At 42.9% G+C, this 24,412-nt stretch overlaps 1 protein-coding gene across 23 annotated transcripts in view; it reads right to left on the reverse strand.

Annotated features, from left to right (window-relative positions):
* ANK2 (ankyrin 2) overlaps nt 1–24,412 on the reverse strand; it is a 494,244-nt gene that overhangs the window by 136,628 nt on the left and 333,204 nt on the right. For 18 of the 23 annotated variants that reach the window (XM_056116827.1, XM_056116830.1, XM_056116829.1 and 15 more), the window contains 4 exons: nt 9,933–10,031; nt 5,250–5,435; nt 4,426–4,449; nt 1,162–1,260 (listed from right to left, as the gene is read on the reverse strand). In XM_056116827.1, the coding sequence (XP_055972802.1) occupies nt 1,162–1,260; nt 4,426–4,449; nt 5,250–5,435; nt 9,933–10,031 (408 nt within the window). The remainder of the gene's footprint in view (nt 1–1,161; nt 1,261–4,425; nt 4,450–5,249; nt 5,436–9,932; nt 10,032–24,412) is intronic. The other 5 variants (XM_056116828.1, XM_056116850.1, XM_056116842.1 and 2 more) reach the window with 1 other exon arrangement.

The following is a 24,412-nucleotide window of genomic DNA, read 5'->3' on the forward strand; positions in this document are numbered from 1 at the left end:
TATCTAGTTTTTCCAAACATCCAAACACTCAAAGACATGGGGTATTACTGCTCCCTTTACAAAATAAGAGCCAATGGAAAAATGATCTCAAAAACAGTCTACAGAATAAGAGTAAAAAAGAACAACTTAACAGATTTTCACTGTAGAAGGCTTCTAAGGACAAAAATATCATAGATATAAATTCTGTTTATTGTATTGGCTATCATATAGCACCATTATGACAAGAATATGTATCTGACTTTTGGCATGTCATAATTTTGCAAATATTCACATACTGTACTAAATCTCGTTAAAGAGGCTGAGTTTTATGATTATTAAGTAATTGTTTCCCAAAAATCATATTATTAAATGTATAACTATATAATGACTGTGATTTTTTAATAAAGTTCTTCACACAAACACAAATCAATACTCAATTCCTTTCAAAAAAGTTTTCTGTCAAATTGTGTATATTACAATCATTGTTGAGCTACTGTACACATGTACTTACACATTTTATACTTAATCATGAATGTTTTAATTATTTACTGATTTGAAATCACTCATTCATGACTCCTCATGTGATCTTTTAATATAACTGCTCTTTGGGGCCAGAGTCATAGTGTAACACATAGGCACTTGCCTTGCTGACTCAGTTACCATCTCTGGCACCTCATACAGTCCCCCCCAACCCTTCCAGGAGTGATCCCTGATTGCAGAGCCAGGCGTAAGTCCTGAGCACTGCTGAGTGTGGCCTCAAACCCAAAATATATAACTCCTCCTACTTTTGTGGAAATTTGTATCTACCAGAACAATTGCAAATTCTTTCTAGGCATGTAGGTAAATTTACAGCATTCTGATTTTTCACTGGCTGGGAAGAAATGATTTCTTCCAGTTTAAATGAAAACACAGAAAAAAAATCTCATCTTCAACACAGACCCAAGTGAAGAAATAAATAAACTTTAGAGGGAACTTGGGTCAAAGGATGCTGACACTAGTGGCAGGTTTGGAGTTGCACTATTGAATGCACAAAACTCTCTTATTAATAGCTTTTGTAAAGCACAGTGCTTAAACAAAATAATTGAAACAGAGGTAAAAAAAAAAACATTACAGGTGCTCATGTTAATGTTAGTGAAATGCCCGCGTCCCACGAGCCGGAATGAGAAGCTGTTTGCAGCTTACCCTGGCTGTGAAGTCCACCGCCGCACCCCGGTTCAGCAGGAGAGTGGCCACATTCACGTTTCCGTAGTGGGCAGCTATGTGCAAAGGGGTGAAGCCACTCTAAGGACACAAAACACAACGACAGCCACAGATTAGTGAAGTCACATGAGAACTGTACACCCAGGGTTGGAGCAATACAACTCAGCCAATAAAAGCTCAGTATAACTTCACATTTTTCCAGGTAACACAATGGCAAGGTGGTAAATAAATACACAGCTAAATACCCCACATTTTTTGGCATTATCATTTCTAACAACCTTAATGGTTTAAATGTTATGGAATTTATCACAAAATCACAGTTCTTTTTCTTTTTCTCCTCCTCCTTCTTATTATTATTATATTTATTTAATTTTTTTTTTTTTTTGCTTTTTGGGTCACACCCAGCAATGCTCAGGGGTAACTGCTAGTTCTGCACTCAGGAATGACTCCTGGTGGTGCTTGGAGGACCACATGGGATGCCAGGGATCGAACCCAGGTTGGCTGCAAGCAAGGCAAATGCCCTACCCGCTGTGCTATCGCCCCAAGTCCAATCATAGTTCTTGAGCCGATTTGGTTTTAGTGAAAAACCAACCTATAACTAAACAACATAAGATTTCAGCCAAAGAATTAACATAATTATTAACAGAAAGATGTTTCCACCAGAGAGATTAAAAATCACTGCTATTTTTTAAATAAAATTGTTATCATTTGGCATTGTATCTTTAGAACTATGAGATACTATGAAAAATTCTTTAACAGAAGATGTAGATACAACTTATTTTACATTATTTATACTGTCAAATATTTCTATCCTCTTTAATAATTGGATTTAGTCAGACTGTGTTGCTATGACAAAAGATTAAAAAAATTAATATATTTAACACTGATATGAATATAAAATAAAGAAAAATTCAGCTGAATTCCATTTTGCATGTTAACCAAATCCAATTTTATCAATAAACTGAAATAAAGGATAATCAAACCAAGCATCTTAAATCAATTACACAGGCAACAGAAATAGTTTACTCTTTGAATTTAAAAAGAATTGCATACATTTTTGAGAGGTCAGGGGGATTATGGGATGGCTTAGATTAAACCCAGGGATCTGCCTCTCTGGGCCATCTCCCCAGCCCCGATGTCTGAAATCATAAAGGGAAAAAAAGGTATATTTCCTTTTTTTTCTCTTTCTGATGAAAACTGAGTTAAAAACTCTTGCTATTTTCAAAGGAAGCACATTAACTCTTTTTCTATTAGAGATTTTTCTTGCTCTCTATCATTTTTATGACTTGATAAAAGAAGACAGAAATACTGTTTCCTATAAAATAGTGTGCTTTTGAGCTTCTTTTGTATTCTTCTTTTATGTAAAATAAACTTGGCTGTACCTAATATTGTTTTTAAGGGATGTTATCTAAATCAGGACCTTTATTTTTTTTTTTGCTGGCATGACACTTTTTTTTTTTTGTCAATTCTTAAAAATGCTGCCTGATGCCCAAAATTCAGATACTTAGGAAATAGAAATGATTCTGTATCATCAGTAAACTTGGCCGCAAAAGCAAGAGAGAAAATAAGAAGAGTAATTGTCCATCTAAACCATACAACTGCAGTCATGGTATTTTTGTTTTATGCCTACATGAGCTCAAATTCATGTCCAAAAGGAGCATCTACTGTTTTTTCATGAGATGCCAAATGTCTCTGTTTTAGGAAGTTATTACCAAAATGTGCTTTATTTTTATTTGGATGGTTCCTGCCACCCAGAGGACACATCTATTATTCAAGTTACAATTACATTTTAGAAATACCAAAGGGGAGTGCTGGTGAATCATTTTCAAATTATTCAAATATAATCATATTATTTTTCCCATTTGCAGAAATAAACTGATTTATTGCCTGACCCGGCCTCCTTGACCAGCCAGGAAGATTCCCAAGGCAATGAATCTTGAAATGAGGTCACATGAGCCCCTCTGAGAAACTCTCTTCCCTAATGAACCCTAAGATGGGAGACTGGGCCCACGTTTAAGGGGTGCTGAGGAAGACACCTTCCCCCCTATTTCTCAAGGATTCTCCAAGAGATAGTGCTAGCCAAGATATATCTGTATCTCTTGATTCTTCCACTACAGAAGTGCTGCTTTCAAACAATATTTAGGAGCCTATAGTTCCTTTCAAAAGCATCATCCCCCAAACAGCACCTGAGGGATCAAAGGTATTGATATCAATGATTGAGGTATCATTTTCTTCGGTCTAGTATTAAAGAATCTTACCAAGCTGTGGACCTTCAAAAAAAATCAGTTTTCTTAAATTTTTGTCTTACATCCATACACAGATATGGAACAGGAGAAATGATAGAAATAATTCAAGTACAGCCATCTCTTCATGCACATTTGTTGCTAAACAAGAAACTAGCTATTTGAGAATAAAATTACTCTCTACCTACACTGTGAGCGTTCAAATGCACAGGTTCACGGCCCAGTGACCCTATGGGAAGCTAGTCATAAAAATCTCCTTGGCAAAGCAAAAACAAACTGCATATGCAGTTGTTTCTATTTGAATGCAGGTTAATTCCTACATGACATTTCAACAGTGCTTATGTTAGCACCTCTTGGTAGCCAGAGCCAAGGAGAGTCAGCTATATGCTCTCTCTGTCTCTGTGTCTGTTTCTCTCTGTCCCTCTGTCTGTCTGTCTCTCTATCTCAATCTCTGTTCTTGTTGATTAATATGATGTTTTTTGGTATGTGGGAAACAGATGATTCCATGACACATTTTAAGACAGAGACAAAAGCTAATGTTTTGCTTGTGGTACACTTAGTATCATTACTGATCTGATGTGATATTGAATAATATGCCTGATATCATTATCTTTATCATGTGGTAAAGGAAAAAAAAACACAGACATGAAAGAGAAAAACTGTGGTGAGAGTATAGGATTAAAGAGTGGTAAGGACAGCTCTCCCCAGAGTTACACCACTGAACCCTGATCTAAGAACTCTCATTGCAAGAAAGGGACAGCATGTCTTCAGTCAAGTAGTTCATATCACAAGCTTGGCAAACAGCTTTAAGGATTCAGGAAGGTTTCAAAGATGCTGCCTCTGACAATGTGAAAAGTAGCCTCTGTCTTCCATGACTAAACCTTTCTAAACTAATTTCCCAATCCTGGACATTCCAACCAGTAGTGAAAATTAGTGAGGCTTTATTTTAAAGAACTAAAATAAATAAAAACAAAGAATATTTAGCATAAACACAATACTGTACCTCAGTTGTCCTATTCACCATCATCTGAAGCAGTGTTGGGTGGGAGGAAGAAGGAGATATTACACACGGCGTAAAACAAAGGCATGCACAAGCTTAAATGCTTTCTAGCAGAGCACTACATGATGGAACCTTCTCTGTGTAACTGCTTCCATTCTTTTGGCCATCAAGAAGCAGATTACTAAGATGTGAAACCTCATTGTTTAAAAAAAATAAAGAGTGATAAATTAAAAATAAGAAAGAAATCTTTCTTTCTATTTTTTTCTTTTTTTGGTCATTGCACCCAAGCGAGAGTCCCCTTCTTTCTGAAACACCTTCCCTGAGGTATTTCAGCTGGTAACCTATCTCTGCTGGTGACGTCGTGGCCGCACAGCCTCTTATAGTCTAGCCCACTGATGTACCTAAAGCAGCACATGTGTTTGGTTTTAACATACTTGATTATATTCTCTTATATACATTCTCCATCCCTCTCAGAGAGCCCGGCAAGCTACCGAGGGTATCCCGCCCGTACAGCAGAGCCTAGCAAGCTCCCCATGGCGTATGTGATATGCCAAAAACAGTAACAATAATGGATCTTATTCATTTGACCCTGAAAGAGCCTCCAATATGGCAGCATTGGCAAGGACGAGTAAGGAGAGGCTGCTAAAATCTCAGGGCTGAGATTAATAATGGAGATGTTTCTGGTGCCCACTCAAGTAAATCCATGAACAACGGATGACAGTGATGACAGTGATGAATCCAACTCTGCTGGTGACCTTCTCCCGCCATGGCATGCTTTGAGATCACCCCAGGAAGAAATGTGGTGGCAGCCCCAGCCTCCCCCTCACCTTGGACTGAACATCCGCATTGTGGTCATTCTGGAGCAGGAGTGCAGCTGACTTGGTGTCATCCTTCCGGGCAGCGATGTGCAGAGCCGGCAGCCTCACTTTCCCCTTGGTGTCATTCTCCAACAGGATGGCCACTGCCTGGTTGTGTCCTTGCTGCAGGGCCACAGCGAGGGGCGTGAAGCCATCCTGCCAACACAGAAGCAGATTCCCTGAACTCTGCCCAGTGTGGAACTCCCCTCTCCACAACAGTGCATCTCATCTTTCAAGGGTTAGAGCTGGAGGAAGCAAGACAAACACAGTATGACCTCCTTACCCCTGGTGAACAGAACAGTGGATGGTGGAATGTGCTATAGTAAAAGGGGGATGCCTAGATCCAGATGGCTCCAATGTTTTGAAAGAAAGACACAGAAGGAAGGAAATCTAAGGGGGAAGAAGGGAATGGGAAGTGACGTTGGAACAGGCACCATGGCTTCCGTTATACAGGTGATATGGGTGAGGGGTAAAATCACATATCCAAACCGCAGGCTCAAACACACTGAAACTGTGAGATCTAACCTGCACCCACTGAAACTTTGTAATGTGCCTGTCAAGTTGACATGCAGAAGTGGGCTGGAGGTTGGGGTGGGGAGGAAATATGGGAACACCGGTGGAGGGAAATTGACAATGATGGTGGGATTGGTGTTGAAATATTATATGCCTAAAACTCAACTATCATTAACTTTGTAAATCACAGTTCTTTAATCACTGTCACTGTCACTATCCTCCCATTGTTCATTGATTTGCTAGAGCAGGCCCAGTAACGTCTCCATCGTGAGACTTGTTGTTACTGTATTTGGCATATCGAATATGTCACGGGTAGCTTGCCAGACTTTGCCCTGCAGGCGAGATACTCTTGGTAGCTTGCCGGGCTCTCCGAGAGGGGCAGAGGAATTGAACCCGGCTTGGCAGGGCCAGCCGCATGCAAGGCAAACACCCTACCACTGTGCTATCGCTCCAGCCCACAGTTCTTTAATAAAATGCATAAAGAGCTAATTAAGATGGACAAGTCCAAAGTGGAGACATGACTGCAACTATTCAAATCAGGAAATAGTTGCTGGCCAAGCTAAGGACAAGAGGCCACTCCTCACTCTGGAGGGCCCCTGGAGGTGCTCTGGGAATCAGAGGTGATGGCAGTGACAAACCTTAGTGAGGGGCACGCTTGATGAGCACTTTACCTCAGGTCCATATCTCTGGCTCCAGAAATGTTTTTTTTTTTTTTCATTTCTAGCTACCTGTTTTGGAAAACATCTGTAGTCCCTACCAGGGTAAACTCCATACAAGAAGTGCCCAAGTGGGTGCTCAGAATGGGAGTGTCAAAATGAGAGCCAGCCCCAATAACACCTGGTTAGGCAAAAGGAAAAAGTGGAAAGGAGCAAACAAAGGGGGAGGGGCAGGTCTGGACGGGAATCACGGATCCAGTTGCTAACCGGGACAAGTAATCATGTGATCAACTCTGCAAGAGGCTAAATATCTGCGGCTGAAGCTTCCTGCCGTTATTAAGGTGAAACTGTTGCCAATGCTAATTAAGGCTGATTCATTAGTGTGGATGGATTTTATTAGTTAGATCATTCAAACATAAAACTGCAGATGAAAAGTAATGTATAGAAATAAGCCTTTTTATAATTGAATTACTGTGAGATACAGAGTTTGCAATGTTGTTCATGATTGGGTTTCAGTCATACAATGTTCCAATACCTGTCTCTTGACTAGTGTACATTTCCCACCACCAATGGTCCCCAGTCTCCCTGCCCCCATCCTCTCCATCTGCCCACCTAGACCCCACCAGCCTGCCTCTATACTAGGCACTTTTCTCTCTCTCTCTCTCCTCTCTCTCTCTCTCTCTCTCCACATTCTGGTTTGCAATGTTCAGAGTGATCATTTTCAATGACCATTCTCTTATTGGTTCCTTCTTTATTTTAACTCTTCTACCCCACCCCACTCCCAAGAAATCAACCTTTTAATTCTAAACTTAAGGGACAAAGAGTAGCACAGATCATGCCAGTCAGATGAGTATGAGGGGTAAAGACAGAATACCCAGACTAGAAAACCCAGGACACCTTTTCTCTCTCTCTATCTCTCTCTAGAAACAAAAGTTTCATTCATGGAAAGGCAAAAAAAATCACATAGTAAATAATAGATTCTTGACCTAGGTGGGGAAGAGACACAGGAGGGGGGTGTTAGAATCATTTCCTTCAAGTATGTCGCATTACATATGCACTACTAGAAGTTTAAAAAAAATTTTAAAGAATTTTGAATAAACTTAATTGAATGGAAGAGTAAAGCATACAGAGTTGTAAGACTAAAAATTAATAGTAGCTTAAATTTAGAACTCTGGAATCAATTAAACACTGTGAAGAAAGAACAAACAGTGTCCTTAGCATATATTTATCTGATCTAATTACCCCCTTCACAACTCTGTGAGAGTTTGCATTAAAAGGATATGAACTAGGGCTGGAACAATAAGACAGGAATTAAGGCACTTACTAGCTCGTGGCCAACCCCTGTTCAATCCCCAACTTCTAGTCTCCTGGGTCTAGCCCTGGAGGCCCCCAAGGACCACAGGGCTGGTCTGGCTAATCCCTGGCACCACCATAAGTAGGTCCTTGGGCCCTCCCATCAACTTGTTTGCCCTGGTGGCTGAGAACCCTGGAAGCCTTCCTCCCCCGCCCAAAGTACAGATTACAGAACTGCATTAAAACACAGTAGCCTCCATTTGGGAAGCATTCAGGAAGAGGAAAGAGAATTGAGAACTATAATAATAGTCCCAGGCACCCAGAGAAATGAGCTTGGGCGCGAAACCACATGGATTTCATTCAAATATTCCCTCTGAGAATCTTTTTGGAGGCATATTCTCACGCACTTCCATTAACTCAATAAATGTTGAATGTGAAAAATGTATCATTTCTCATTTATTGAACAACCTACTCATATGAGGAAATGTCAAATATTAAAGCATTTTTTTCAAACATGAGTTTGATACTCAGTGAAAACTGTTCAGGCTGGATGGTTCAACCTGCAGTGCAAGCCTAGAGATATTAAGTCTATTCGGTGGACAGAATAATCCCATAGTCTGGTGGTTTCCTCCAATAAATAACTCTACTTTCAAGGCAATGAAATGAAAGGAACACAGATCTTTTATAGTGTGGAATATTTCCCAGTGGACTCAGGCAAAGTATCATATTGTTATCCAAGCTTTGCCTTAAGATATCACATTCTATTCACCGACAGAATTAATGTCTCAGGAAAAAGCTGGCCCATGTCTTAGAACCCACCCTGTGCCAGTGTGGTAAGAGGGCAAAGACTGGGGCTGGAGTGACAGCACAGCAGGTAGGGCATTTGCCTTGCACATGGCCAACCCGAGTTCAATTCCCAGCATCCCATATGGTCCCCTGAGCACCGCCAGGAGTAATTCTTGAGTGCAGAGCCAGATGTAACCCCTGTGCATTGCTAGGCATGACCCCCCAAAAAAGGTTAAAAAAATATCGAGGGCAAAGACTGTGTGTGTGCTGAACAGAGAACTAGGAGTGATCTCACGAAGACAGCTTAGGGTTTTGACAGAAGCACTGAATCTGGTGCCATGAATGTGGATAGAATTTTCATTTGTTAAGTCGTTGGTTTAACTAAAGCAAGTTACTGTGATCTGCTCCATAGAAAGTTCGGCCTCAACTGGAACAGGCGTGGGGTGAGTGCATGATAAGGACCGCTCTCCACGGAGCAGGCTGGAAAGGACTAGGTGCTCATTTCATCAACTGATTTCATTACCCATCCAGGGAGACACAGTGACATTACAAATCACTCAGCTAGGTCTTCCATGAACGTTCCAACCTGTCCCCTTTCATGCTGCACTTGGAGCTTGAAGTATTCATGGAGACTTAGCACAGGATAAAGGAAACACAAACTGTGGTTCTCTGGTTGAAAGGGGGTGAGGAGAATCAGTTTCCCAAGGAGTTCTCGTCCTCTCCTACTCTGATACCCTCCCAGGGCCCACCCCCTTGATCCTGGGACCTATCCACCAAGTCCAGAGGCTTTTAGAGCCTTGCTAACAAAATCATGGTTCCAAACAACAACTTTGGTCTAAAGGGACCAAATTGGCTGCACACAAACCCTTCTTGTGGGTCAATGTCCTGAGTATTTCCATACAGGATTGATTTCAACATGCAGTGTCTGTCAGTCAGAATCATATAATGACAGACCATAAGGTTACTGGGGAAAATTGGAAGCAGCATTTATTCAGGGACAAATTCCTCAGGAAAGCTGCTAACACAAATCCCTAAGAATTATTTCCTAGCACCTCTTAAAAGTCATATTGGCTCCTAACAAAGACAAGACATTGATGAAAAGAGGTTGGTGCAGTGCAATTCACTGTAATCTAATTTTAGATGAAGAGTAAGTCCTCCCTACATGAGAGAATGGCAAATTGATGGCAGCACGATTTTATGCAGAAATAAATTGACATGAGTCCCAGACGGGAACGTAAACTCAATGAACTGTGTATGTCGGGTCGTTCATTTTTGGTCACTGTCCTATATAACTGTCTATGAACATCCCTCACTGCTTCAGAGGAAGTTATGATGGCCCTCAGCAGCTTGTTATGAAATATATGGACATTAAGAGGGTTTGTGCTGATAGGGTTGCCCATCTTACCTCAGTCGCGGTGCTCTGATTAGCTCCATTTTCCAATAAATATTTGACAACATCAATGTGGTTCTCTTGGGCTGCCATGTATAAAGGAGTGAAGCCATTCTGAAATAGATCATGAGAAAGACATTGTCGATCACTGTGAACTTTGAACCAGGGACAGACTCCAAATAAGGAAAGGGAGGATGCTGAGAAGTAAAGGGCTGGAAAGGTGAAATACAGGAGATAAATAAATCAGGCATTTTCACAATAAAACAAAATCAAAGTGAGATGATTACCACTCACTGTTCTTCAAAGACCCAGAAAGAAGAAAAATGGAATATTTCCAGCTTTTTCCCCTTTGGAGAAGGCTATGTTCTCTCTGGGACATGTATGTCTCTCTCTCTCTCTCTCTCTCTCTCTCTCTCTCTCTCTGTCTCTTTCTTCTCTTTCTCTTCACATTTCTATAAGTAAATTTCTCTCAATAAAATAATTTTACTTCCAAAAAGAGAAACATGTCCTTTGTTTCTTATAGAACTACATATCACTTAACACATGAAATGTAGAACCATTTAACGCTTAACACAGATTTAAAAAAAGATATTTAGCTTAATATGTATGCAACTGTTTAATATAGACATTTATCACTATATAACAGCTATATAAATTAATGTTCATATTATGTTTTCTGCATTTATCCATTCATAACTATTTAGGCAGACCACCATTATCTTGAATGTACACAGTTCAGTGAACACCTTTAAAGATATAAATTATTAATCCTACCAGAGTCATGTCAGACTAACAGTCTAATTAGATGTTCCTTTTTTAAATCTGCTTTTCTAAAAATTGAGATTGTAAGTAAGGAAGCAGCTAGGACAGATGAACAATGAAAAACATTCACACTTATTAGCATCCTAATTCATCAAGTATTCTACAAAGGACCATTTGGAGCCAAAACATCACATTTAAAAAATATACCAGTTCACTTAAGCCTCTGGTTCAATGCTCTCAATGAACTAGTCAGCTGTATATCAAAGATATATTTATTATTTTTGAGAAGAACCATTCTGATAGCCTATCATTTATTTATTCTCAAATCCATTCATGCGAATATTTGCTAATATCCCAGACACTGGGGCTGGGCCATCATGGGACCCTAAAGATAAATTAGGCAGATAAATCAGGCAGACATCAGCGCTCACTACATTAATCTTATAACATCACCATGCAGTCAGAGTTCCTTTTTTAATGATTGGAATGTTGTAGTGTGGACTAAAAACTCAGCTTAAATTAGCAAAATTCCCTTTCTTTAGATGATCTGCAGTATGTGACACCTCATTAAGAGTGAAAAAACACTTGAAAAAATATGTATTTATATTCTGACTTTGAGGCCAGACCTGGAAGTACTCAGGAGATCTTGGCTCTGTGCACAGGAATCGCTCCTGGTGATATTCAGGGAACCAGTGCTGGGGACGGAAGCAGGGTCTGCCACATGCAAGGCAAGTGACCTGCTCTCTGGCTCCACCTGAAAATGTTTTTTTAAAAACACAAAGCAAACAAAATCTTGTATTCATAAGCTTTCAAACCCCAACAAAATCAAGTCAAAGTCTTAAACACAGTTGGTTCCCTTGAGAAATCTCTTGTATTAAGAAAAATATAAACAGAGATTAAACCAGGGATGTTAAAAAGTTAAAAGGAGAGTGAAAACTGTGCTACTGATAATGGCCAACATCCAGCCAAAGGATAAGGCACACCAGCAAAACAAGAAAAATTACTTCCAATTTGATGATAAAGAAAACTGTGCAAGCTACAAATCGGGAAATAAAATTTTAAACTAAGAAGTCCAAGAGGAATGGAAAAGATAGATTTGCAGGCTTCAGGAATAACTTGCTCACAGACGACCATATTTTGAAAAACAAAGCAAACAGATGAAATCTAATGTAATTTAAGAACACTGAAGAGGTGGCGGGAGTATGAACTAGAGACAGAAAAAAAGGGTAAGCAAGTGAGGATGGTTAAAAAGATGAATGGGGGACTGGAACAATAGTACAGCAGGTAGGGTGTTTGCCTTGCATGAGGCGACCCAGGTTCTGTCATCCCATATGGTCCCCCAAGCACCACTATAATTCCTGAGTACAGAGCCAGGAGCAACCCCTGGGTATGACTCAAAAAGAAAAAAAGATGGGTGGGAGAGACCGGCACACATCAAAAAGAGTAAGAACAACCAGTACTCGCATGGATGCAAGGAGAAAGGGACTCTCATTCATTGTTGGTAGGAATGCTGACTGATCCAGTCTTTTTGGTAAACAATACGGGCATTCCTCAAGAAACTAGAAATTGAGCTTCCATATGACCCAGCAATACCACTACCGGAAATACAGCCCTGGGGTACAAAAACTCTCTGCAGAAATTACATCTGCACTTGTATGTTCATTGCAGCACTGTTCACAACAGTCAGAATCTGGAAACAACCCGAGTACCTGGTTAAAGAAACTATGGTACTGCTACAAAATGAAATACTATTAAGCTGTTGGGGGAAAAATAAAGAGGAGGAGGAGGAAGAGGAAGAGGAGGAGGAGGAGGAGGGACTGCTATAGAGGAAGGCTGGGGGGGGGGGTTACGGGGCATACTGGTTGTGGAAAATGTATACTGGTGGAGGTATGGTTGTTGGAACATTGCATGACTGGAACCGATCATGAAAGCTTTGTAACTATCACTGTAGCACTGTCCTCCCATTGTTCATCAATTTGCTCAAGTGGACACCAGTAACAGGACTTGTTGTTACTGTTTTTGGCATATCGAATACGGCACAGGTAGCTTGCCAGGCTTTGCCGTGTGGACATGATACTCTTGGTAGCTTGCTCTCCGAGAGGGACAGAGGAATCGAACCCAAGTCAGCCCGGGTCGGCTGTGTGTAAGGCAAGCGCCCTACCCACTGTGCTATTGCTCCAACCCTTGTAACTATATCTTACAGTAATTTAATTAAAATTTTATTTAATGTTTTTAAAAAGACAAAAAAATTATGAGTGGGTTGGAATGGGACAAACCCATGACAAGCAAAAGGCCGGAATACAGAAAGAGAATGTGCTGGCACTGGGGCTAGTAAGATGGCACAGGGGAAAGGGAGTTGCGAGCACACACTGATCTCCAGATCAACCCCAGCACCATAATGGGCTCCCCAGTCACTGCCAGGGGTCACTCCCACACACCGAGATAGGAAGAGACTCTGAATGCCATTGAGTACAGCCCCAAATGGGGAGGGAGGGAGGGAGGGAGGGAGGGAGGGAGGGCAGGAGGAAAGGAGGGAAGGAGGGAGGTAGGTCAGGAGGAAAGGAGGGAGGGAGGGAGAGAGGGAGGGAGGGAGGGAGGGAGGGAGGGAGGGAGGGAGGGAGGGAGGGAGGGAGGGGAAAGGTAAGGGAAGGTAAGGAAGAGAAAGGAAGGGAAGGGGAGGGGAGGGGAGGGATGGGGAGGGGAGGGATGGGGAGGGGAAAGGAGGAGGGAAGAAATGCACAACAGTAGCAGAATAAAACAACTTGCTGCCCAGTTTCCCTGGTAGAAACATTTGCACCCAGAGGAAGGGGAGAGGTCGTGGCACCTGGGTAGGGGAAGGAGCTGTGTCTTCTTCAGGCTCCTGAGCTGAGCAGTGAGGGGCCATGTGGCCCTGATGGTGCCCCCAGCCTCCAGACCAGGCACAGGGCGCCTCTCAGAACCCGCCGCAGCCGCCCTTGGGTGGTTCCTGTCCTTGTTCAGACATAGGGGCTGGGGTTCAGGACAGCACACACGGTACAGGCTGAGGAACAGCTTCCAAATATATCCTCCTCCCAACACAGCCGGGGGACCTGGTGGTCATGCATAAAGACCTTGAGACGGGGCGATCCTGGACGAGCAGGTGGGTGTGATGTGGCCACAGGAGTCCTCACGGGATGGAGGACGGAGGAGGATCCGGGGGAAACCAGCAGTGCCAGTACCTGAGCATTGCTCCCAGTTACTGCTGGCTCTGCGTCTGGGTGTCACTCCCAACACGGCTTAGGGACACACACATGGTGGGTACCAGGGACCAACCTGGGCCACCCGTGTACCAAGCATGAGCTCATTCCAGACAACTGAGGTTTCTCTCCAGCCTGTTCGTTCCTCCTTTAAAACCCAAAAACTCGGGGCTGGAGCGATAGTACAGCGGGTAGGGCGTTTGCTTTGCACACTGCCGACCCAGGTTCGATCCCCAGCATCCCATATGGTCCCCTGAGCACTGCCAGGAGTAATTCCTGAGTGCAAAAGCCAGGAGTAACCCCTGTGGATTGCCGGGTAAGACCCAAAAAGCCAAAAAGAAAAAACAAATGAAAAAATCAAGAACAGTAGAGATAAGGGCCAGGAGGATCACTCCACGGCTTGAAAGCTGGCCTCATGTGGTGGGGGGAAAGGCAGCTGGGATAGAGAAGGGACCACCAAGTAAAGGATGTTTGGAGGGCTCGCTTGGGATGAGAGATGTGTGCTGAGAGTAGACTATATCATGATGGCCACTTAATGCAAATAGTATACCCAAAGGGAAAGAGAGTAAGAGGGAATAGGCTGCCACAGAGGTTGGGTGGGTGATAGGGTTCGGGGTGGTGGTGGGAGGGATACTGGGACCATTGGTGTTGGAGAATGGGCACTGGTGGAGGGATGGATACTCGTTCATTGTATGACAGAAATGTAATCATGAAAGTTTGTAAGTCTGTACCTGTACCTCACAGTGATTCATTAACAAATAAATAAATAAACAAAAAAGTCCACTTTGGGTTTAAAGAGGACCTAGAACATGGCACTGCAATGGATCAGGTTAATCCAAAGGAAGTCACAGGCAAGGCAGTTGGAAGCGGCTGGCTGTGATGTCTGGGTGCCCCAAGCCACAAAGAGGGGAAGTCAGACACAGTGGCAATACGGCCAGTCTTTCCAGAAAGGAGGGAGACCAAGGCAGCTCAGCATGGGGAAGGAGCAGGGAACAGTGGGGGTGGGCGGAGCAGGGGACTGGGGTCTCAGCTGGCTGCTAAGTCTGGAATTAATTCCTAAAACTATAAGTCATTGAGGGTTTTCAGCAGGGCAGGGGAGGGGTCACAGGGTGATATTTGCATTTAAAAGGGATTGATTTGTATGGGTAGGCTCAACTGGAAAATAGAGTACCAGGAGGGTTTCTGTAATAATTCAGATGACAAGTGAAGATCAGAAATGTTCCTGCCCTTTTTTTTTGACAGCTAAAGAGAGCAATTTAGGATGGATGCATTTATCATCTATTTCGTGATTCCTTCAAAGATAAGAAATAAATGATTTAGTCGCCATTGAAAATATTTCTCAGGTTTACTGGAAGGGCATTAACCCTTTCTCTTCCCATCTATAAATTGTGCTGTCTTTTGAGAATTCAAGTACTTGTTTTATTCTGTTGCTGTGTTTGTAAAACTGAGAATCTGCTATTTTCCTTAGGGGTGTAACGATGAGCGATGAACAATGAAGCAGCAATCAGGCCCTTGCTGGTTTCTTTGGGTAACTGAATCATCTAGGAAAACTGCAAGCATAACCTAATTTTTTTTCTTTATTGAAAATTTTAAAATTATATTTTGCTTTATAACACTATTAATAATGGCTCCTCGTGAGCAAAATTCCATGCAGTAATATTGCTACACCTACTTAAGAAATACTAACAATGTCAACATATAAAGTAATGACTGGTTTAGAACTGATATTTTGGATAAGGAGTCAATTACTAACAACTAATATTATTATCAAACCTTTGGGCATTAATTTTGCTGTCACCTATAACCTTATTGTTGTTCCCTTATGCAAATAAAGATTCATCAGTTGAATAACTTAGAATGACTTCTGTCTTAATATGAGCAGATGTTTCCATTTCATTTAAAGGGTCTATTTTATAGCAATAAATTTGTTCCAAAGTTTCTCTCCTATGATAAGACTCAGTGGCTGGAGAGGAACAAACCTGGTATAACCATCATCCCTGCCCTCAAAAGCTAAAAGGACAACCAAATTTACAGAAGAAACACAGGGCAAATGTTCTAGAGAGCAAGCAAACCATAACACAACAGAGACAGGTGAGCAAAGGCTCATAGGGTGCTATAGAGTGGGAAGTAAGACAGCCGGGATAGAGGAAGGTCCAGCCCTACCCAGGGACCTGAATGGAAATCGGGCTTCAGGGAAATGAAGACAGTAGCCCCAGAGGAAAACTGAAATGTTCTTTACTGTTCATTTCTTCTTCTGTGTCCTTTCCCTGTCTCTGTAGCAACATGGTGTTTGTGGGATGTGTTTTCTCTGGAACTTCTTTGGAGAAACTTATTTACTCCTGACTCTGCGGTCAGGAATTATTTCAGCAGCGCATGGGGGACCATGTGGGATACTGAAAATTGAACTCAGATTGGATGCATGTAAGGCCAGCGCCTGACCCACTGTACTATCTCTCTAGCCCCAGTCAGTTTGTTTTTGAGTATTAAAATACCTCACTCAGAGCATGTTTCAGTGTTTCTACTTCCGGCTCGACAAAGGGTTAGAGTTATGAGAGTAAAAAGCAGTTTCAACATGTTGATGCCAGCACTGTAATTTGTGTTAATATAACTACACTCAAGTCTGTACCACTGGTGGGACACACTGGCAACGACCTAGCAAACAAAAAATCCTAAGTATTTGAATACTTTATGGTTTTGAACATTTTCCTCAACTCTTTTTTTTTTTTTGCTTTTTGGGTCACACCCAGCGATGCTCAGAGGTTATTCCTGGCTTTGCACTCAGGAATCACTCCTGGCGGTGCTCGGGGGACCATATGGGATGTTGGGAATCGAACCCGGGTCGGCCGTGTGCAAGGCAAACGCCCTACCCGCTGTGCTATTGTTCCAGCCCCATTTTCCTTAACTCTTAAGTGAAGCATTTAAATGAATAGTATCAGACCCAAATTCTACCCAGGTAGGTCGAAACTGTAAATATTTGTGCGTTTGTAGGGTTTGTAAACCCTTCAAAATACTATATAACCTGTAAACTCTAATAACAGAAGGTTAGCATGACTGCTGTTTGATCTGGCTAAGTGATAACTGTTCATCAGAGTCTTCCTCAGCCCCAATCTTCCAGGAAAATTATCTTTAATCTGCATTGTGGCAATAAGAGCTTTCTAAGATCCTTCTTGCAAAGTGGTGCATTTTCAGGGACTGCAGGGATAGTAGAGTGGGTAGGGTGATTGCTTTGCACACGGTCAACTGGGTTCAATTCTTGAAATCCCCAAAGCACCAGGAGGAGTAACTCTTTAGTGTAGAGCTAGGAGCAATCCCTGAGCATCACTGGGTGTGCCACCCCCTTCCCCCCACCCCCGCCAAAAAAAAAAAAAAGAACAGTGCATTTTCGGCAGTCTCATTGAAAACTCAGAGACAAAGCAGCCTATTCTGGGTTTGTAACAACTTCTCCTTTGAATGGCTTGATGAAAGGAAAGGCTGAGAAGCATCCCCAAAATGATCACCGAGTTTTAAGGTCAGGATGATTCAAAAGAGTTCCCTAAATATATTATGAACACACAGCTGCAGGGGATGTTAAAAAAAAACCAACGGGTACAAATTGTAGTCACATAGGACTACTGTGTGCACTCGGCAGGGTACTCAGGGTGAAAGAACAGAAGGAAAGATGGCACGCTGGGGTGGCAGTCAGAAGGCAGAGGACCAGCAGTACTGTCAGACACATCTCCTCAGATGATCCACACTTGACAACGACTTGCCAGGGACAGCATACAGAGGCTCTGACTAAGCAGCTAAATGATACTCAAGTGATTAACACTGTAGATCTTTCCAGAGAGGTTGAGGAGAGTCGCGCGTGTCTGCCGGTCCTCTGGTCTCATCTGCACCTTTGTGTTGTAAGCTTTCCTTTCTGGATAAGACCAAGGCTCCTAGACCTCATGGCACACCCACAAGAATGTGTGAATGGGAAAAATCACCCAACACAGAATAGTCTCCCATCGACCTCAAACTACCCCAACCTGATCCAATGCCCTCAGCGGAAACCCAAACTTCTGTCTTGTCACTTTTCAGTCAGCCTCCTGGGTTCTCCTCAGCCCGCTTCCTGGGGGTGAACAGGACATGGTATTCCAAGGACTAGCTGGTGGTGAATGTCCACCTGCCCATCTCTCAGGCATGAGGATTCTTCCGGTGGTTATCTCCATGGGTTAGAATTAAAGGTGAGGCTCACGAGGAGAGAAAGGAGTCCACACTTTGGATCTGCGCGTGAAGACTAATCCCCAAATGAAATGAGTAAGTCTATATGACCCCCAGAAATAAACACTCGGGGAATTGAGAGGAATGCCTCAAGTTATACATAAAGTGTGTACCTGGGATTTGAACCCACCGCTCGCTAACTCAAAAGTTTCCACTTGACTATTTTGCCAGGTACTTTCACAAATTTGACATATGGCATTTTATTGTGTCTGGGTATTGCTAGCCATCAGAAAATACCCCTGAAGAGTGATACTGTCTTCTTCTGGGATCTACCCCCTCCTTGCTTTCAGCTTCCTGGGAATCAACAATCAACACTGGAACTATTTTACATCTTTCAAGTTACTCACGTTAGTGCATCCAAAATATCAACCCCAAAGAATCCTCTCCAAAATGAATTTTCACTCTCCTGCAATGTCACTTTACAGGGACCATGGCTGCTGGCCCATTTTCACAGATGACAGCTAAAGATCGAGACCTTTTCCACTTTATTCATTAGCATATTATGAGCAAAACTTCCATTCACTTTTTGATTGTCTTCCAGATTTCCCTGCCTTGCAGGTATTTCAAAACTCATTAAGTTTGATTCTCCCTCCTAACAGTACAGCTCCTCATTCTTCCCATTGGGAAAAGGCTTCTTTGCATTCCCCCTCTGATACCTTCTTTCTTTTATAATGCCTGGTTCCCGGGATTTTTTCATTAACATTGGAGTCTGATCAACTCTTGTCTTGCTCCCTAGGAGACAGTCTTTTTCTTTCATAACTGAGATCATATACAAGCTTCAGTTGTTTGACTTTGAGTCTTATCTGCCCCTCCCGCTCTGCAGGGACCTTATATGAGTTTAAAAACAGCTTCCTGTCTGGCCCCTGTGTGTGATGTACCAGCACTCAGTCTGCTGGTGAGTCCTGTAGGACTGGTGGTTTTTCTTTTGGTGTATTTGATTCCTTTCCAGAAAGTCAGAGATCACTCAGATGTATTGTCTTTGTCCTACAGTCAAGCTTATAATGTAAGGGACTTTTCACTGCCTCATTCTACAGCAGATCTGAGGTGGTAGGTGATCTTTCACCTACCCTCATGTAACTCCAAAATTTCGGAAAATATCTATCTCTGTGTTGTGCTTTGTGAAAACAAAGAAACACTGCATTAATCTGCTATGCTATAACCGCATACGTTATTTGTATCTTCGGATGATAAACAAGAACTGAGAAAACTGAGAAAGCCAAGAGAGATTTTTTTCAAGTCACAGAGGAAATAAGTAAGTTTTTTTCTTTTTTTTTTGGGGGGGGGGGCCACACCTAGTGATGCTCAGGGTTTACTCCTAGCTCTGTGCTCAGGGGACCATATGGGTGCTGTGAATCGAACTTGGATGGGCCACTGCAAGGCAAGCATCCTACCTGCTATACTATACCTTCAGCCCCCTTCCTCACCAAAAGAATTTTAACAGGAAAAAAAAGGTTTCCAATCAAATGTCTGCACTACAATTGATGTCTCCAAGGACCCTGTCTTTGTTTTTACATTATACTGGTTTTCCCTGGAGAAAAACCAGAAAAGTCTCTGGTATTCCTTGTGGGAATCTACACTTCCCTCACCTAATTCATGAAATTCCAATTCCCATCTCTGTCTTCATCTTCATCTTCGGGTTCCAGGGAGGGCATCAGGTGTCAAGCAATCCACACTGCCTACCAGTGCTTGGATGCAGTGACTGGTTCAAGTTTGGGTAAGAATTCTGATGATCTCACTTGTCAAATTCAGATGTTCCTCTGAAGATGGGACAGAGAGGTTCCTTTACTTTGACTCTGAACAATGACAACAAGCTGGATGGCTCAAACCCAGGCTTCACAACGGAAGCCAGTCCAGAACTAAGCTGACATTGCAGAAATCATAGCAATGAGTGAGAGAGAGAGCATCGTGCAGAAACAGTACAACAGCTACTTAATAGAATATGGATGAAAACAAAGAGTACCCTTTTTAAACTTTGGTGCATCTACACAATGGAATACTACGCAGCTGTTATGAGAGATGCACTGCAGCACTGTCTGTAGCACTGTCCTCCCATTGTTCATCAATTTGCTTGAGAGGGCACCAGTAATGTCTCCATTGTGAGACTTGTTATTGTTTCTGGCATATCAAATACACCACGGGAAGCAGGATACTCTCAGCAGCTTGCCGGGCTCTCAGGAGGGGGTGGAGTAATCAAATCCTGGTTGGACGTGTGAAAGGCAAACACCCTACCCGCTGTGCTATTGGTCCAGCCCATGTAGGGATAATAATGAACCAAATAGACCCACGGCTGGAGTGGGGAAGAAAGTATTGAGAGCCAAAGCGAGTTAAGGCCTTGAACAATAGTGATCTAGGTCTCATCCCTGGCACCATATAGATGCCCTTCCCATGTGTTCTGGGAGTCATCCAGACTCCCAGCACGGCTGGTTGTGGCTCAAAAAGAAAAATTTCTCACCTCCCTACCATCACCATCAACAGCCACTACAGCCACCAGGAGGATTTGTTAGATATCTTAACCCCTTCTGCACTTTGGGAACACTACCCCCACCCCAGGGCATTTTCGGGGGACATCCCTGAATCTATTTACATTGCAGATTCCCAGAGAGATTTTCCAGATTTCTGCAAGACTGGAATCATCAGTTAACTTATTGCTAAAGTAGGGTATGAATTGAGCCCTGGCAATGTCCAAAATAAGTAACTCAGAGAATTTACAACAGTCAGTGTCACCTATGTTAGGAAGAAAAATCATTTTTTTTTTATCACAGTGAACTACTTAGAACTGTGGAATGTTCATACCAATACCCTGAAGTTCAGCTCACCCTCAGTCTGCCCATCTGAAATGCTCCTCTCCCAGACCTGACACTCCTGTTTTCCTCTCTAACACCCAACAATTTCCTATTGCTTCTCACCCTCTGAAAGGCTGAGGCACAGGACCATTTGCTCAGGAAAACCTTCCTGGGCTTTGGCATCACCCAGGATCCCTCAGTGATGAAAGGGAAACATCTCCATAGGATCCTCATTGGGTAGCCTTAAGAAAAGAACCCTGTGCTTGACTCTTACTTCATTTGCTTACAAGTAGATGGATATGGAGAGTGTCATGATAAGTGAAATGAGTCAGAAAGAGAGGGACAGACATAGAAGGACTGCACTCAATTATGGAGTATAAAGTAACATAAGACTGATACTCAAGGACAGTAGACCCAAGGACCAGGAATATTGCCCCATAATTGGAAGCCTGTTCCATGAGCTGGGGGAGAAGGCAGCTGGGATAGAGAAAGGATCACTAAGTGAATGATGGTTGACGGAATTGTGCAGGATGGGAGATGTGTGCTGAAAGTAAATAAAGGATCGAACATGATAGTCTCTCAGTATCTGTATTGCAAACCATAAAGCCCAAAAGTAGAGAGAGTATGGGGGTAATTGCCATAGAGGAAGGGGGTTGGGTGGGGTGGAGGTGGGGAGAATACTGGGGACATTGGTGGTGGAGAATATGCATTGATGGAGGGATGGGTGCTTGATCATTGTATTACTGAAACTCAAACATGAAAGCTTTGTAACTGCATCTCACAGTGATTCAATAAAAAATAAAAATAAAGAAAGCCCTTTTTATCACCCAACTATGAGGTAATGGGACGGACAAGCAGGGGTGGCTTGGGGCCACTGTAGAGGTGCTCAGCAGTTTCTCTGTGGTTAGGGGGTGGTCCTGACACTGTGTGCAGGGATACTCCTAGCAGTGCTCAGGGGACTGAACTGGGTTGGCCACAAGTAAGGCAAGAGTCATACTCCTGTGCAATTTCTCAGGTTCAAAAGATTCTTTCTAGTTTGTCACTGATGGCATCTTAACTGATACAGATATCTCTATAGAGGCTATACTTAAATCATATACAGAGCTTTTCTTTTTTTTTTCTTATGAGTCACACCCAGTGATGCTCAGGGGTTACTCCTGGCTTTGCACTCAGGAATTACTCCTGGCGGTGCTTGGGGGACCATATGGGATACTGGGGATTGAACGTGGGTCGGGTGTGCAAGGCAAATGCCCTACCCGCTGTGCTATCACTCCAGTCCCCAGATCCAGAGCTTTTACTGCTAGTCGAAATGCAGCATTTCTGGTATTGTATTCTGGGGTCTGTTCCATGGTAATCTGGGGTCTATGAGTGGCAGGAGACTGAACCTGGGTCTCCTGCATGCAGAACATGGGAAGCAATCCTTTGAATTACACCTGGGATGACTCTAGTTATTGTTATGTCATTTTCCCTTTCACCTTGAATTTAAAAAAAAGTCAATTCTTTCCTATATTAAGACGCTCACAGATGACATGGGACAGTGGGGCTGGGGTGGAGGGTCAGTGACTCTCTGGGCTGTGGTGGTGAAGTAGCACTTCAAAGGATAAAACAGTAACAGGGACTATGGCAAACCATGTCTCCTCAACACAAAATGTGTGGGGGGGAGGAGAGTTCTACTACAAGAATTTATATTCTCAAACAAACAAACAAACAAAAAAGTTGACTCTTTTTGTTAGCATATCACTTGTCATCCTGTTATTCATCAATTTGCTTGAGCGGGTGCCAGTAAAGTCTCCATTCGTCCCTGCCATGTGCTAGTCTAGCCCAAATTGCATCTGCTCGCTCCAGGAACACTAAGAGCCTCAAACCATTTGTTCAGGGTTTTGACAAAGTCTGACCATCTCATAGGTGGGCAGCTATGCATCCTTTTGACGTCCCATGGAATCCAGCCAGTAACAGCTCTAGTCCAAGCAGTCGTTTGTAAATCGCATTACATGTCCGGCCCATCTGATTTTCGATGCCTTGGCAAACAAGAGGGCGTCCCTGATTCTTGATTGTCGATGAAGGTCGGAATTCCGGATCCTTTCTCTCACTTGAGTGAAGTGTGATATTCCAAGCATAGCTCTTTTTATTCCTCTTTGGGATACCCAAATAGCATTCTAATCCTGTTTTCATAGGACCCAGGTCTCTGAGACATATGTTAGTGCAGGAAGAACAGTGGAGTCGAAAAGATGTGCCTAGAGCCTAGAGGTTCTTCATCCTCTTTACAACTTTTTCGACGCTCTTGAAGGCGCTACATGCTGCTCTCTTCCTCCTGTGCAGTTCTGGTGGCAAGTTGTTCCCCATGTTGAGTTCTCGACCCAGGTACCCATAGCTTCTGCATTTGGAGATGTTCATTCCCTTGACAGCAAATGGAATGTCAGGAACTAGTTCATTTTTCATGAATATTGTCTTGGTGAGATTCAGCTGAAGCCCAACCTTTCCACACTCATGGTCAAAGTTGGCCAGCATTTGTGCCGCTTGGCTAATGTTTGGTGTTATTAGAATGATGTCATCAGTGAAGCCAGAGGTGGTGTAGTTGCTGACTGTCTATCTTTACTTCTATTCCTTCCCATTCCAGTCGTCACATGACGTTCTCGAGGGTGGCACTAAAGAGTTTCACCCTGCCAAACCCCTCTCTTGACATCAATGATCACTTCCTTGTACAATGGTGAGATCCTGGTAGTGAATCTGTAATACAACTCACGGAGGATCCTGATGTATTGAGTTTGAACGCCCTGTTTGGCTAGGGCTTCAATGACCGCTTCAGTCTCAACAGAATCAAAGGCCTTTCTTAAATGGATGAACATTAGACAAAGTGGCATCTTGAACTCTTGCGAAACTTCAATGAGCTTGGTCACCATGTGGATATGGTCAACCATGCTGAATCCTTTTCAGAACCAGGATTGCTTGCATGGTTGTCCTTCACCAAGTATTTTGCCAATCCTACTCAGCATGACTTGAGTGAATAACTTGTAGACCACAGACAACAGGAAGATTGGGCGATAGTTGTCAACATTGTGTTTTGTACAACAGAACGATCCAGCTGGTTTTCCACTGGGACAGAACCTTGCATTCAGACAGGTAGTGTGTGAAGAGCCAAGCCAGTGTGTTCTTCAGGAGTTCGGGTCTGACCTTGTCTGGACTGGGTGCTATACGCTTCTTTACCAATGAAAGAGCATGTCAAATTTCAGAAGGGAGAACGTTGGGCAAGACATATCCATCCTGCAGAATTTGGTATGTGGGCAGGTGGATGTGGCTATTGAAGAGATCCAAGTAGAAGTCATGGATAATCTTCTCCATTGCTCTTCTGGAAGATGTGATAGATTCATCAGGACGTTGGAGGGTAGTCATCTTGGTCTTGTAGTTGGTGAAGTACAGGGGAGTGTCGCAAATTCTTTTCCCGGCTTCTGCTGCATCAGTCAACACTGCTGCTCTTCTCTTTTTGATGTCTTCC

This window comes from Sorex fumeus, unplaced genomic scaffold (assembly GCF_029834395.1).
Source record: "Sorex fumeus unplaced genomic scaffold, SorFum_2.1 ptg000033l, whole genome shotgun sequence".
Taxonomy (NCBI): Eukaryota; Metazoa; Chordata; class Mammalia; order Eulipotyphla; family Soricidae; genus Sorex; species Sorex fumeus.